At 41.5% G+C, this 15,556-nt stretch overlaps 1 protein-coding gene across 4 annotated transcripts in view; it reads left to right on the forward strand.

Annotated features, from left to right (window-relative positions):
* Positions 1–2,203: 2,203 nt before the first annotated feature.
* VPS39 (VPS39 subunit of HOPS complex) overlaps positions 2,204–15,556 on the forward strand; it is a 31,512-nt gene continuing 18,159 nt past the window's right edge. For 3 of the 4 annotated variants that reach the window (XM_075152080.1, XM_075152079.1, XM_075152083.1), the window contains exons 1-12: positions 2,204–2,447; positions 4,103–4,168; positions 5,487–5,551; positions 6,370–6,412; positions 7,431–7,525; positions 8,769–8,867; positions 9,565–9,657; positions 11,202–11,385; positions 11,896–12,016; positions 12,380–12,500; positions 13,287–13,416; positions 14,586–14,728. In XM_075152080.1, coding sequence (XP_075008181.1) covers positions 2,375–2,447; positions 4,103–4,168; positions 5,487–5,551; positions 6,370–6,412; positions 7,431–7,525; positions 8,769–8,867; positions 9,565–9,657; positions 11,202–11,385; positions 11,896–12,016; positions 12,380–12,500; positions 13,287–13,416; positions 14,586–14,728 — 1,233 coding nt within the window. In that variant the 5' untranslated portion in view covers positions 2,204–2,374. The remainder of the gene's footprint in view (positions 2,448–4,102; positions 4,169–5,486; positions 5,552–6,369; positions 6,413–7,430; positions 7,526–8,768; positions 8,868–9,564; positions 9,658–11,201; positions 11,386–11,895; positions 12,017–12,379; positions 12,501–13,286; positions 13,417–14,585; positions 14,729–15,556) is intronic. The other variant, XM_075152081.1, reaches the window with a different exon arrangement.

Raw genomic sequence — 15,556 nt, forward strand, 5'->3', positions numbered from 1 at the left:
CGGTTCCCACAGTATCACGCGGGCTGTGGCACACGCACAACTACTGCCGCAATTACGATTGCGGAAGAGGTGGCTAAAAGCAGCAGATGAGATGTGGGTGAGGAGCGAAGGGTATGCGTGCAAGGGAGTTGCAGCAGCGTGGCCTCGCCCCTGACAGCATGTTCCGTCAGATGTGTTGGTTCTGCTAAGGAGATCTTTGCAGCTCCTCGTTCCTGGTTTTGCTCCTAACGACGTGTGGGCTCCGTGACTTGTCAGAAAAAGCTTCGTCAGCAAGCTAGCTTGCTGGAATGCATGAAACCAGAAATCCTGCAGGATTGTTACCTTTAATTACGTAGACAGGGAAGACTTAATGCAAGTTTATACCCACTCTTTCAAAATGGGTATTGTGATTTTAAAACAAACCGTACAGACTACTCTGAAGACTTGGTGAGCAGGAGGGAGAAAACACATCTACACTTAGGTCTGAGATCTGCATAAGTTTTCAATGACTAGAGTGGTGTGTAGAAGCTGAATTTTCTTTAGGAAATTTGGCTGCTTCAACAAGCTGTTCCTAATTGAGATAATGCTCTACTTGCAGAAAAAATAAATGTCTGACAGGAATTCAACCAGAGAGGGAGTATTGTAGAGTTCTTGTGCCTGATTAATTCCGTGTGTGTGGATTTGCTTATTTGTGAGAAGTAGCTGTGATATTACTGATGTAATTGTTCTACCGTGTGCATGCCATGCAGAAAACTGAAAACAAAGTAATAGTGAAGAAGATGATGTTGTTGACCAGCATTTTATTAGGGTGACAAGATGTTCCTGCTAGGAGCTCCGAAGGAGGGACTGACTAGTAAGAGATTACACAGCATGGTAAAGAAATGCAACAGGCTTGATAGGCACAGCGTGAGTCAGGATCCTAAGGGCTAGGGAAGGCAATGTTTGTCTTATTCTGCAGATGTAGGGGTGTGTGAGTTTGTGGGGGTTTTTTTATGCTTCTGTTCACTTTATATGGCATTTTATGTTGTATGCTAAAGGACAAGTATGTTACGTTTTAAAACCTGGTAAAAATGGATTACAGCCATTTGCACGTGAAGTCATTACCTACCCAGTGTTACTGAAACTTACATTTCCTTTCACTACATTGGTGGTATGTTCCTCTTCCTTTTGTAGGAATCCTAGGTCAAGCAGACCAGATACATGCCTGAGCCGTAACTCCCTTGGCAATTTGCAGTTCTGGTATCTGCGAAGGGGATGTGACTTAGAGTGATTTTGTGCTTTAGCAAGGTTTCATTCCTGAGCAGGAAGAAGTTGGATGCAAGAGTACCACGCTTGTTCTCTCATTCCTCTGCTTTGATCTCCCAGCACAGAGTGTCCTCAGCCCGTTTTCTGAAACAGTGGTCTCTGTTGGTGAAGATGCTCGGAGAACTTGGCACCATGTGCTTTTCTAGTTTCTAGGTCAGCGGTGGTGAATGTTGCGCCTCCGCACGGCCGATGTCAACGCAACCATGGCCTGTTCTGGAAGGGACGAGGTAACAAGTGAAGATTTCCTCCTGGAGATTGAACTTCACTGGCCGAGTTCATAGGGTAAGTTCATTAAAGTAAAATTTAGGCCCTCCAAAAATAGACATTTACTTGCAAGAGATGTTTTGCTGTTCTCATCTGGATTCCTTAGGTTACGCAGGTCAATTTTTGTCTTTGTATACAGGGTGACTTTCCTACCTGCTATGGTTTATGTTAGCAAAGGGCGACCTGATGCCTCTGATACTAACATGTTGTGGGAAGACAAAATGAGTGTCTTGCACTCCTTCCCCTTTCGGGCTGTATGAAGATGCACAAGGGCTATATCGGGGCGCGGAGGGTCCCCTCAGGGGCAGGGAGCGCGCCCCCTGCGACCGTTGGTGCTGCCGTGCCGACCCGCCTTTCCCGAGCCCCCAGGAGCTGGGGCGGGCTGCTCGATGCCGGCGGGGAGAGTGCTTCTTTTGCGGGCTGCCGGCGCGGGGACTGCGCTGGGGCGCGGGTGCTCTGTGCCTGGCGCGGAGCCGCCCCGGGCGGTGACAGAGCCCTCACGGGGACCGCGGCCGGCTCAGCACCGCCCGCCCCGGGGCCGCTGAGGGGGCGAGGCGAGGGCGGGAACAGCGCGGGGGGCGGGGCAGCGCCGGGGCGCGGAAGCGGCGGAGCTTTGGCGCGGAAGCGGCGACGGGGCGGGCGCGGGGCCTGCCGGGAAGGGCGGGGAGCTGCGCGGCGGCGGCCGGGCGGCGGTGGCGCTTCCGCCGGGGCTGTCCGTCTGCGTCGCCGCACCGCCTCCGCCTCCGCGCAGGGGGAGCCTCCCGCGGCGCCTGCCTCTCCCCGGTCGGCGGGCGCTGTGGCAGCCGGGCCCGGAGGAGCCGCCGCCATGCACGACGCCTTCGAGCACGTACCGATCCTGGAGAAGCTGCCCCTGCAGATCGACTGCCTGGCGGCCTGGGGTGAGCCGAGGGGGGCCGCTCCCCTCCCCTCTCCCGGGCGGCCCGGACGCCCTGTCAGCTGTTCTTGGGGCCTGCCCTGCCCTGCGGTGGGCCGGGTGCACCCCGGGGCGGCTGTGGGGCGGCCGGTGGCCCTGCCGCCTCGCAGGCCTGGGCGTGCGGGGAACCCGGGAGCGTTTCCCCGTGTTCGGGCTCGTTGCGTTGGCTTCGGTGCCTGCAGCAGGGGGGCTGCCGGGGCCGAGCTCCGCTCGAGGGGTGCCGGCGGTCGCCCGCCGCCCGCAGTCCTGCCCGCCCGGCGGCAGCCCCGCCGTGGAGGCGGCTGCCATGATTTCCAGTGCTGCAACCGTGGGCCGGCTGGTTTCTTGCTAAAAAGCGTTCCCTGTGTTCTGGCTAAAATTTATCTTAGAAAGCCAGTGGTATGTTCAAGTCTTAGATTTAGAGTCTGTTTGCGTATGTTAATGGTATATAAATGTAGGTTATTTTTGGGCATACTCGACAGTCAAGATTTTGGTCAGGTGATTGCACCAGCTGTGGTAATGATAAGGCTTGATAAGGCTTTTCAGACTGCTTCAGCAGTTTCCATCACATGTACTACCATAGCACAAAACTGGTAATTAAAAAAACTCCAGACACTGTGGAACTGTGAGCCCTTAATCTGTCTTAAGAACAAAATTATAACCTGAATAGTAGTGCCACTTTTAAACATGGGTTGTTTATGCTAATGTAGCAGAGAGGACGTGAAGATAGTTTATTCCTGTGTTGAGGCTTTTATCTCTTTTATTCTGCCTAAACCCACAGGCGTATTACAGTATGGTTGTGATAAAAAGGGGTGTAATTCTGTCTCTACAACTTTTCTACCAAATAATGGAAAAAGGGTCTTGCAGAAAACAAGATTTTATTAAAATACAAGTATCTTTGGTGGATAATGAGGGAGTACTAGATGTAGAAAGAAATATTTGTGTATGCTTCTTTCCTATATGATCTTCAGCAAGGAGGAAGAATTTTAATCATATTTCATGACCCAATAAAGTTTCTATGCCTTTTGTATGCTATGAATCCTGTAAATAGGAAGAGTCTGAAACTCTGCCACAAAGTTTGTGTATAAAAAGGTTCTCTCTTACAAAACTTAAGTGACTGTTGGTTGTCCAAGCAATTCAAGTGCTGTTTAAGCAAAGCTGCCACTGTCCTTCATAGGTATAGCTGACTATTTCAGATAGTTCTTATAAAAACTTGACTATTTAAAAACAAACAAACAAACCCACATAGAACTCCTTGTTTTTCTTCCTGACAGTTCTTCCCATTATGTAGCATTGTTCACCTCTGGGAGACAGTAATGTCTGAAGAGTAGTTTATTGCCTCTTTTGATTGCACAAAAGATGCAATAGTTTGCTTCTTTACCTTTGTATAAACAAGTGGGATGTGATGTCTAGGCTCTACTCTCTGTTTTACTGCTTGATCTTTGGCCATCCTCTCCTGAGAATGAAAGCTACTTCCGAGCACTTCCACCAGAGAGATGGTAGGAGACATGTGTAGTCGCTACAGAAAGTCCTCTTTGGCATTTGAAACAAGTTTCCAAGTGTTCTGATAAATGTAACTTGGCCGGGAAGGGCAGTCTTTGTTGAAACTAATTAGACTCTTTTTCTCCCCCGTCTTTGTAGAGGAATGGCTCCTTGTTGGTACCAAACAAGGGCATCTTCTGCTTTACAGGATCAAAAAAGACATAGGTAAGTTGATTTTAAGAATGGCACAAAAAGTTGTTTACATTTTTTAATTTCCTGCGCTTTAAGAGGTTGTAGTAATGTTAACACATGTATGTTTAATTGCTGATTTTTTTCCTACATAGTTTAATGAATATTTGTGTGGGACCTTTAGTGAAAGTGTACATACCATTTATCAGATGAGGAAGAAAGATAGCAAGTAGAATCAGCCTTTTTTCTGTTTTAAAGTATGTTTTATATCAGGTCCCCATATGTTTGAATTTATAGAAAGTTAGTGTAATTTTTGTGAATACAATGTGCACAGCAGTGCAATGTGCTAGTTGCCAGAGGTTTGATGTTTGTCTTGTGTTAATGAAGGACTGGATTAGTGAAAGAGCAACTTTATTCAGGTCCATGAGCATCAAGGGATGGGGAAGAGGGATCCCTCCTTACTAGTTCTGTCATGTATTTACTCCCTGCCTCTTTGACAGTCATAAGTGTTCATAGTCCGTTCTGAAGATGCCACAAATAGAACTATTCTATTTTCAGTTTAGTTAAAATCGATTTTCACTAAACAGATTTGTATTTTGCCTTACTTGCTATTATGTAGGAACTGATGTTATTGAACACAGTAATGTATTGTATTGTGGGACAGGAAAGAAAAAAACAAACATGTTTCCAAGTTCATCAGCCTTTGGAAGGATGTTCATTTGTAGCTACTTGGATTCTAGAGACTGAATTCAGCTTGCTTTTTCTGAAACTTGTAGGCCATCTATTCCAATCAGAACATGCTAGTCTTGAGTTGCTAGTGTCTTATCTCACGTGGTAAATTTCTCCCCCTTTTTTGCATCAATGCCAGGAGAGCTTATGTCATCAGAAAGTGTCTGTAAGTCTTTATCCCTAAAACTCCTTTTAAACCCTTGTGGTGTAGTGTTTATTCCTTGTCTACTTTGCAGTGATGTGCTCCCTAGCAACTTAAATTACTGATATTTGATTGGTGTGGATAAAGTCTTTATGGGTATCTTTGTATCTCTGGGTTTCAAAATACTTAAATATAATTCCTGTAATCTAAAACTCCAGCAAGGCAAAAATGTAACTATTGATGAAGTCCTCGGATGGATACAAGAAGTGTAACTTAAATTTTCACCTGACTATGTAGAAGACCTTCTGATGCATTTAGCTATTAAGTAAAAGATAGCACAGGTATGTTAGAAGAGTCATTCTTCTAGTGTTAAGTGGCCAAGTTTGCTTTCCTAATTCTTTGTAATCTATTTAGTGTAAGATATATTAGCCATAAATTTAAGGGCAACTTCAGTTTACATGCTTTCTCAAATCTTTTTGGTAGGTTGCAATAGGTTTGAAGTGACACTAGAGAAATCCAACAAGAACTTCTCAAAAAAGATTCAGCAGGTAGGAAATACCATCATCTTGACGTGGGGACAGTCTTCCAGTGTTTTCAGCCAAGAAATGAAATATCAAATGTACTTCTGGAATCTCTGCTAAGCTTAACAAAAAATTTCCCCAAAAGTATAGATTCTTCTAGAGGCGGCACAGCCTGCTGTTTTTGCCCACTCTTCCCATAACAGGAATAAGCTTTGGTTTGGTCGCTAAAGCAGAAAGCAAATAATTGGAACTTACAGGTTTATTTTTGGCTTTTATGGAAATGCTGCTGTTCGCAGTAAATCTTCAGCTGCTCTGACTGAGAATATTTGTAAAAATGATGGTAATACACCAACAGACTGTTATATATAATTTGACTCTTGGATAAAATGCTATAGGAATGTGAATGTAATTATTCTTATTTGGAATTTAGAACTAAAGTAACTGATTATCTACTGCCAGTCTTAACTACTGTTTCTTTTTTTTTTTGGAGAACTTTGACTCATTGCTTTCCTGAGTATTAATATAAGCACTTACCTCAAAGATTATGCAGCCTCTTTCAGCAACACTCTACCTATCCTTTAGAAGTACTTCTGTACTAGTAACATACCACTTGTTACAACATTTTTTACCAGCTTAGGTTGCAAGCTCTGTGTGCTAGCTTGTAAAAACTAGGTGTAAGTGCAAGGAGTTGCAATAGCTGGAGGAAGGTTGTGCGTAGATAGCTGCCTTGCTGTTTTCATTATTTTGAGAGTAGCTAAGATGCATTTTCTTAGACTATCTATAATCAAGCCTTGTTCAGAGGTTTAGTTTATGAATGGAGTCACTAATAGAATTCTTTCTTTCAGATTCATGTTGTTTCTCAGTTTAAAATTCTGGTCAGTCTATTAGGTAAGTGAAGAAACTTGTTTTAATATTTAATGAGCTATTCTCGATGCGGTTACTTGGCTGAATGCGGCACCCTTTCCACACACCTGCATAGTAGTCTAGTGGTTGAAAAGTCATTGTGTAGGATTTAGGCTTTTTCACTTTGCAGAGGAAGCATTATGCAGCATAGACTGAGAAGCAGCTTTGCTTGTCGTAAGCCAGCTTGGAGAACAAAGTATTAACGCTAAGTGATTAAAAATGAAAAAATACATACGTGCATTAAAGTGTGTGTGTATATATATTGGCATGTGTATATACACGTATATGCATGCATGCGTATGTGTGTGCACCATATGATAGGGGCTAAAACTTCTGTCCAAACTTATTTGATGTATGAAACTTACTGTTGATGTGTTACACCAAATTCAGTTTATATGCAGATGGTGATCTTTTACCATCTTGTGGAAGATCTAAGTTTGCTTGTCTCTGGCTATATTTGTTTAACCTTATGATCTTCCTATGTCTTTTTTTGCTTATTTTGCTACTCCCTTCTTTATGATCTCCAAGTCCCGGCTCTTCCGACTCCAGCATGTGTAGATTTCTGCTGCCTGCGTCCTCGTGCGTACAAAAACTTGACCACAGCACCCTCCATTTTCAACCGTTCACTTTCCACTGATTTCAGGAGCCAGTTCAAAATGGTCTTTGTTCATAAAGTCTTCCATCATGAACTTGCTCTGCTCTGGCCTGCTTGCTGTCCCTTCTACTCCCACTTCCTCTGCTTGGTTAGCACCTGTTCTCAGTTCCTTCATGTAATTTTACCAATGCTGGTGTCAGTTGTCTTTTCTGCGTTTATTGTCTTGTATTTGTATATGCCTTTGCACTTTTCAGCTTTTGGGAAAACATTCCTTTTCCTTTCTTGCAGCTCTTAGTTTCGCAAGTTCTGCTTTTGATGTAAACATAAAATGTTATAACTTATTTGAATTAACAATGAGCTCTACATTTATTAAATATTGAATAATAATTGGAATTTTGTTTAAAACAGAAAATAACATTTATGTCCATGACTTGTTGACATTTCAACAAATCACCACAGTTTCCAAGGCAAAAGGTGCATCTCTCTTCACTTGTGATCTTCAGGTAAGAGGAGGAATACAATGGCCCAGACGTCCTTACTGTTTGTAATAAGGTTAACTTTTTTATATTGCTGTATAGATTAGGTTTGTTAATTTTGTGTTACATGCAATTTGCTTGGTTACTAGTGCTTTTTAAAATTAGGACCTACTCGATGTTGAATCTTTGTTTAAGGCAGCTATTTTTAATGTAGTCACCTTATTTTTCTTCCTGTGCTTCATAAGATATCTTCCTGTGCCTATTGTGATTGTGGCCTTTAACCTCCTGATACAAAACTTCAAGGCATTTTTATCCTGTGATAACTTTGATTCTCTTCTTTTTTTGAAAGGTCCTCTTCAATATAAAAGCCATTCCCTTCCCTTAAATTGCCAGTGTACTAGCTCATAGTGGTCCCTTCACCAAGCATCTCCATCTCTGTTTTTGTTACATTTTTGTTTCTGTTCAGCTGTATTGGCCCAAGGAGTCCCACGGCAGTTGTGGTAGATTCAGGCCATAAAATGGTTCCATAAGGTATAGCAATCCTCTGTTCATATGCTGTGGTTTATTAAGTGACTCATTTCTATCTAAATGAGTTTCTCAGCCTACCCATGTCATTCAGAAACCTTATTCATAACCAGAAGAGATAGTGTTCTTCATCACTCTCTATCTTTTTTCCCCCTGGGAGTTTAGTATTAAATGTTTTCTAATAAGTACTTAGGGTTTTCTAGGTGTTAAAACTAGTGATGTCTTGCAAAGCACCTTTAAATCTGGTCATTCCAAAGTGCCTTATTGTTTGTGTGTACAGGCACTTAGGTTTGCTAGTATTTCTTGTCAGGAAACTTTTCCAATAGGCTAGACTATTCAACAGCTATTAATGTTTTTATCTGTCAGTATAACACATTCTTTGCCTTGTTCCATTTCCTCCCCTCTCCTATACTGCCTAGAGTTCAAGATATTTATTGTGGTCTTCATGGCTGGGCTGGTAGCTCTCTACTTATCTTCTGTTTGTGTGTGTGTATGTCTTTGGTGCTTTTTTTTTTTTTTTTAAAATTTCCTTGGTGTCACAATCCCTGCCAAAGTTCATTTTTAAGTATCCTGCCCCCCTTCTCTCTGTGCTTCCTTGTTTAGGGAATGCCCTTCTGGCATGGATGAACAAAGCTGCTCTTCAATGACAGCTTTGCTTCAGGCTGAGGGTTCTTTTGGCCTTGTATTATCTTACTTGCCTCTTAGTTTATGAGTGCCTATGAGTTAGGCCTGTCTATTTTCACAGCAGTCAGATACAGGAGAAGAGGTGCTGAGAATGTGCGTGGCAGTGCGGAAGAAGCTACAACTTTATTTTTGGAAGGACAGAGAGTTCCATGAACTACAGGTGAGTTGTGTTGTTTCTGTAGTCTAGTATGGCTCAACAGGGAGAGTAGTTGCTTTTTACTGCTTGCTGCTCCCTATTACTCAGAGACACTGCTGACTTTCAGAGCGTTGACTCCTGTCGGTTCTGCAGTGATTTAACAATGAAGTGGCAAAAAAGGTGAAAATCCATGGTTGAAATCACAATTAATGGCATTAATACAGTTTTATAAATAAAATCAAAGGCTGTGTTCTATATTTTACCATTCTGGTTGTAGTATACATATATATATATAAGTCAGTGAAATGTGTTAGCGTACAGCCTCTATAAATGTATACCTAACAATAACACTATGGAAGTGGGTCCACTTCTACCCAAAGTTTTCCAGGTATGTCATTAAGTCAGAAGGTAGTTACTGACAACAAGCACAGAGGACTGCACTTGTGAATATCAGAATGATAAAAATAACCAATGGAAATGGGTAGAGAATTTTTCAGCGAGGTTGCTCTGCTAGGAAGTTACCACCTAACTCACAGCACGCCTCTTTATGGTGCACGAATCTAGCCTTTTAGTTGAATACTGCTATTCCTTGACCAGCAGAATTCAGGCTTGTGTGGTGTGGAATACGGTGTCAACAGTAGTGCTGCCTGTTACACTCCGTGTTGCCAGATTTGACTTTTGCTTTTCTCTTGTAACAGCTGTTTTAACCTGTTTTCCTCAGGGGGACTTCAGTGTACCTGATGTACCCAAGTCTATGGCCTGGTGTGAAAACTCCATCTGTGTAGGCTTCAAGAGGGACTATTACCTGATACGGGTAAGACTGGGGTTTGGAATACAGTGTTTAAGAAGATCTGGATAGCAGTAGACACTATGGAGGCTGCTCCTGTGCTCAGGGATTTAGCTAACAGACGTTTATGAAAAACAGCATCTAGTACGCTTGCTGTATGTGATTTTGGAAAGGGCAGTCTAAGTCTGTCCTTTTAGACTGATGTTTTATCAGGAAGTGATCTTCTGTTTATCGCTGTTGAAACCAGTGTTTGAAGCTCTTGCAGAAAAAAGGCATCAGAAAAGATATATTTTGGTTTGGCAGCAGTCTGTGTAAGTTCAGTTTGCATTTTATTTAGTGTATTAAGAAAGGAGATAACTGTAAAAGGGCAAAAAGACCAAGAATATCTTCTTATTTGGCAGACAGTGGAGCTTAACCATTTTTTCTTTTTTTGATTCTCTTTCTGAACTGTAGTCGTCTCAGTTTGAAAGTCTCTAAACTTACTGTCGTTAATTTAGTATTACAGTTTCCACTTACGCTTCATTTGAGAGCTATATTTGATTCTCTTTTCTGCCTTTACAATTGGCTTCTGTTGATATAGGAAAGTGAGATGAAGGTGAGGTGCACCACACATACGTATGTGTATGTGCATGGGTGGCAATACTGATCTGTAGTCGACAGGAAAACTGCACAGTAATTTTTACAGTCACTTCAAACTGACACTGCTGACAAAATAAGTGATGTCTTTCTGCAGCCCTCTCCTAGATGTTGATTCCTGCCTTTCTAGTGATACGACTAGTTGTGCAGCTGCTCAAGCAACCAGAGTGAGGACTTGCTGTCCACATTTCTACTCGGGGTTGACTCTGGTACTTGACCAACCCATTCTTGAATGGCTTCATTTCACTAAATAGGCATGTTTTTATTGTGTTTTGCTGTCTAGTGGTTGATTTATAAGACTGGTTGAGCTGTAACGGAAGGGAAGCAGCAGGAACAGGTAGCTGGAGCTGAAGGAGAAGGATTCTCTGTTTTGGTGGCAGTGAGTTGTTAGATCAGCTCATGAAACAGCTCTTTGATGGATTTTTTTTTTTTTTTTTTTTTGGTGGGTTCAGTTCCCTGGACAGCATACAGCCACAAGAATGAGTGGCTGGTGGCTAGGCAGGTTGCTTGGCTTTTAGTTTGTTTTTTATGTGGCAACGCTCGCTCATGCTGGAATAAAACCATGTTCAAGTTTTGGCCTAAATGAAATCCTCTGGTTACACCAAGAAGTGTTTGGACACTTTAACTGATGTTGCTACGGTGCTACGCATTTTATAAACCTGTACGAACTATGTGCTCAACTACTGTTGTAGTAACATGAATACATGATCACAGACACAAAAGTATTAGTTCTGTATTTCCAAATGATGTATAAGCAAGATAAATGACGATATGCAGAAAATTTTATTGCTACTCTTTAAAATTGCACTTGTCCTGTTAGTGATTAGTCTGGGTTGTAAATCCCTCTAAGGGGTTTTTGGCTTTGGTCTTATGCAGCTTTGAAATTAAGATTATTTTGAAAACCAGTTTTTTTTAAATTTTCTTTATTATCCTAGGTGGATGGAAAAGGATCCATCAAAGAACTGTTTCCCACAGGGAAGCAGCTGGAACCATTGGTAGCTCCTGTAGCAGATGGAAAAGTTGCAGTTGGCCAAGATGATCTAACAGTTGTGCTCAATGAAGAAGGAATCTGTACTCAGAAATGTGCCTTGAATTGGACAGATATTCCTATAGCCATGGGTGAGAATTAGCAGTAATTTTTAAAAATTTGCTTCTTTACTTCTTTGTATATGACCAAATCGTTACATTCCTGGTATTTAGAAACTAGCTGGATTTGGAGTGTGACAGTTACTAAAGTATTTCAAGTTGTACTCTGAGTGTGGAAGGTTTCATGTGTCTTTGTTTCTTCCTCTTCTTTGCTTCTAGTCTGTATGCATATGTTTTATAAAGGGACAAGATTTGAAATGCAAGGTACTGTAGTAGGCAGTACAGAAGCACTGTAGTTCTTCTGGGCACCTGAGTGCGACAGAAATTCCTTACGTTGAAAGATGAACAAAAAGCCTGGTAGTAGTCTATTAGCAAATTGCTGTCAGTGTTAGACAGCATAGAGATTTGTTTTTAATAAGTAAAAAAGGGACACGTTTCAAGGGGAAAAAAAAAAATGAAGAGAAGCCTTACTTTAAGTCATGGCTTCTTTCAAAGCATACTTGAGAACAATCAACTTGTATTTTTCACTTGTTTCACTAATAGAACACCAGCCTCCCTATATCATTGCTGTTCTGCCAAGGTATGTGGAGATCCGCACTTTTGAACCCCGGCTGCTGGTACAGAGTATTGAGCTGCAGAGACCACGCTTCATCACCTCTGGAGGGTATTGAGTATAACTTATTATTACTTCTGTTGGGCTCTCTGGGTGTATGGTAACACTGAAAAACTGGGAGAGGAAGAGCTTTTCTATCTCCCTCAACTTAAGAAGTAGCATTGAAGCAGTCTGGTTTTTATGAACAGATGGGTAGAGGCCATAACTTGAGGATTAGATGACAGAGTTGAGTGTCTTTGGGAATTTCTCATCACTGGAGATATATTCTTCTCCTTTCTGCTTTGCAGTATTGCTCAAGTTGCCCTTGTGTCTGATTGATCGATGTGTGTATTAACCAGGATTTTTTTTTCAGATTGTTTTTTTCACTTTCTTAATGCTGGAACTTAGTAACTGACATTTTTGTCTTGTTTACAGCACAAATATTATATATGTGGCAAGTAATCACTTTGTTTGGCGGCTCATTCCGGTGTCCATAGCCACACAGATCCAGCAGCTTCTGCAGGACAAGCAGTTTGAGTTGGCTTTGCAGTTGGCAGTAAGTACTCAAAAACCTTTGGGTTTGCAGCGGATGCACTTGTGCAAAAGTACACAAAATGGTGTTTGCCTTCTGCTTGAATGTAGCTAGTCTGGAGAGTTTAACCTCCCTACTGTCCACTTTGCACACACTGGTGAACTCTAGCCTGTTTTTGACTCAAGTTTTAGTTTTGTGCTGGCATTTCTCCGTGTTGATCTATTGTGGTTTAGATGTTGAGATATCATCTTGTATGTGAAAGATGATCTCTCTCAGCTGTTCAATCGGTTAGCTGCTTCTTCAGACTGCTTGTAAAGAGTTTTGCTTGGAGTTGTGTGTTTTATTTTGTCAGATGACCAAGATTTTTGTAATGACCCTCTGTATTACTCTGAAATGTAATAATCTCTTAGAGATGCTGAAACAGTATGTTTAATTATATTGCTATTACTGTTTTACGATTTTCTGGTTTCTGGAAACTTCCCTGGAACTACATTGAAATGAATTAATTGCATTTTTTATTGCTACCTTGAAAAAAAATTTTGAAAAGGCAAATGAGTGAAGAGGTAGTTCCTTTGATAAAGCCAGTATACAGATAAGCAGTGGTAGCTTTCAAACCCTCCAGGTTATCTCAGTGACACAATAAGCGTAGCATCTGAGAATCACTACCAGAGGTGTTCACTTTGGAAGATTATCCTTTTTCTTCTTCTTACTCTCTCCAAAGGATAATATTCCTGTTACTTCTGTAGAGTGTTTCATTCTCATTTATGGGGCCCAAGAGTTTTTAATGTTTGTTAATTTGTATGTGTGTAGGAAATGAAAGATGATTCAGATAGTGAGAAGCGACAACAAATTCACCACATAAAGAACCTCTTTGCCTTCAATCTCTTCTGCCAGAAGCGCTTTGATGAATCCATGCAAGTTTTTGCCAAGCTTGGTACAGGTAAATGCTTGGGTTGGCATTGAGATACCTGGGTTAGGAGGAATGAAATGAAGCTCTCAGACTATTGTGTGGCGGTTGGTTTTTTTTTTTAAAAACGGGTGTTTTGTGCAGACCAGTCCCCTGTGAATGGCAAATAGCCTAGACAGCTATTTAGCTTTTTTTTGTGAAACTGGTTATTATACTTAACTTCACTCACTGTCTGAAGTTAATTAAATCATGAATTTGTCCTTTGTGCAGAATATATTTGTATTGTAGGCTACTTTACACTGTGCCTATCATGTACACAGACCCTTGAGGTTGAGGGTTTCAGGAACTGCCAGAAGCCTACTTGTAGCTTGGAAGGAAAAATAAGGAACATCTATAGATTTGCTAAATCCTTGGACTTGGACCAAACTGAGGACCCTTCACCCTGTTTCCTTTTTAATGGACCAAGCTACTGAAGCCAGGAAACTTTTCTGTGGTTTTGGAAGGCAAAATAGTCTCTGATGCATTCCTCTGGTTCGTACTAGGATTATTGGAAGAACACCTGCAGACTGGACTGTACCATAGAATAGTGCTTAAGACTGAGATTCTTTATTGGTGACAGCACATCACTTGTGCATTTAAACCTAGAGCTTTTACTTGTTTTGATGACACTTAACATCATATTTACTTTGGAAAACTACAGTGAAAGAAAGGATTGAGAACTCAAAATACTTTGAACTTAAATTAGAGTGCAGTAATTTTGAATTTGCTTACACTCCATGAAAACAGGTGCTCATTAGTTACAGACTAGTGCTATTCAGTTCTTGTTTCCAAAGCACAGTAAATCTTCTCTTAAAATATTGCTTGTTCCTAGAAATCCTGTCCTACTGTCAGAGTTGTTAGTGCTGGGATTCTGCAAGAAGAGCAGTAAGAGGATTATAATGATGGCTTGTCCTCCAGGTGTGCCAAGCGCACAGGTTGGAACTTGTGCTTGGACTTTGAAATAGTGTTTCTCTTGCTTCTTTTGCTTTGTTTTAGCTCCTTTCTGTAATAAGCAAATTCTATTATCTGGAAACTTGTGGCCATACCAGTTGACTACAAATAGCTCTGTTGGAAAGCTAAGCTTGCTCAAATGTTACATACATTTAAGAGTTTGCAAAAATAATGTTATGAATGGTTACTAATACTAGTTATTTTTTGCTTAGATCCCACTCATGTGATGGGTCTGTATCCTGACCTCCTGCCCACAGATTACAGAAAACAGCTACAATATCCCAACCCCCTGCCAGGGCTGTCTGGGGCAGAGCTGGAGAAGGCACATTTAGCTCTGATAGACTACCTAACTCAAGTGAGTGCTCCTATATCTGTTTTTAGAGCAGGGTTGTTCAGTTTTAGCATGCTTTGTTGGTTACCTTTGATGTGCAGGAAGCAGTACGCCTACTCCAGCTCTGTCATGCTAGCGTTAATAGGCTGTCTTCATAGTTGGAAACTATGAGAAAGCAGGGGAACTGGAAGACGTGAGGTGCCCCACAGATATGTGGGAGGCATCACATCTGACTTTTGTGAGGACTGGACAAAACTTCCTCATGGACCAGATTTGAATATGAGTCCAGTATTTTATTTCTAGTAGCCTTCTGAAGAGGGCTTGAGCTCTTGATCTTTTGTGTTTGTTTGGTGACTATTGTGGAGGGCACTCTAACCAGGAGACACATCAAAAACATGCATTAAAAGGTGGAACAGGAGGTAGTGGGTACTGTAACTTCCTGTCCTCTTTATTTTGTTGTGACTGAAACCTGAATTGTTCTGTTGCCATTCTTACTAGACTAAAAGGAAGCTTGTGTCTGAAGGAGAGTAATTTTTGTGCATAGTAGTTCAAAATCTAAATTGTTCTCCAAATGTTTTAAATGACTCCTGACTTCTCTAAAATGTCTCTGTTCAGGTTAACCAAGTTTCCTTCTGACTATTTTCTCAAGACTCTGGACATCTTGCAAAACTATAAATTTGCAAAACAAATGTATACACCTGAATGTGGTTGGAAAGGTGATGTGTTGAATAGTTAGTAACAATAAAAATTCTTTAAGAAACGATTGATTAAAACAAGTGATTAAATTGGTTTAATTTAGTCTTTTTACTTGGTGGGTTTACTTGGTTTGCTGAGGTGGGATGGAGAAATCCA

The sequence above is a fragment of the Calonectris borealis genome, chromosome 5, assembly GCF_964195595.1.
Source record: "Calonectris borealis chromosome 5, bCalBor7.hap1.2, whole genome shotgun sequence".
NCBI classification, from domain to species: domain Eukaryota; kingdom Metazoa; phylum Chordata; class Aves; order Procellariiformes; family Procellariidae; genus Calonectris; species Calonectris borealis.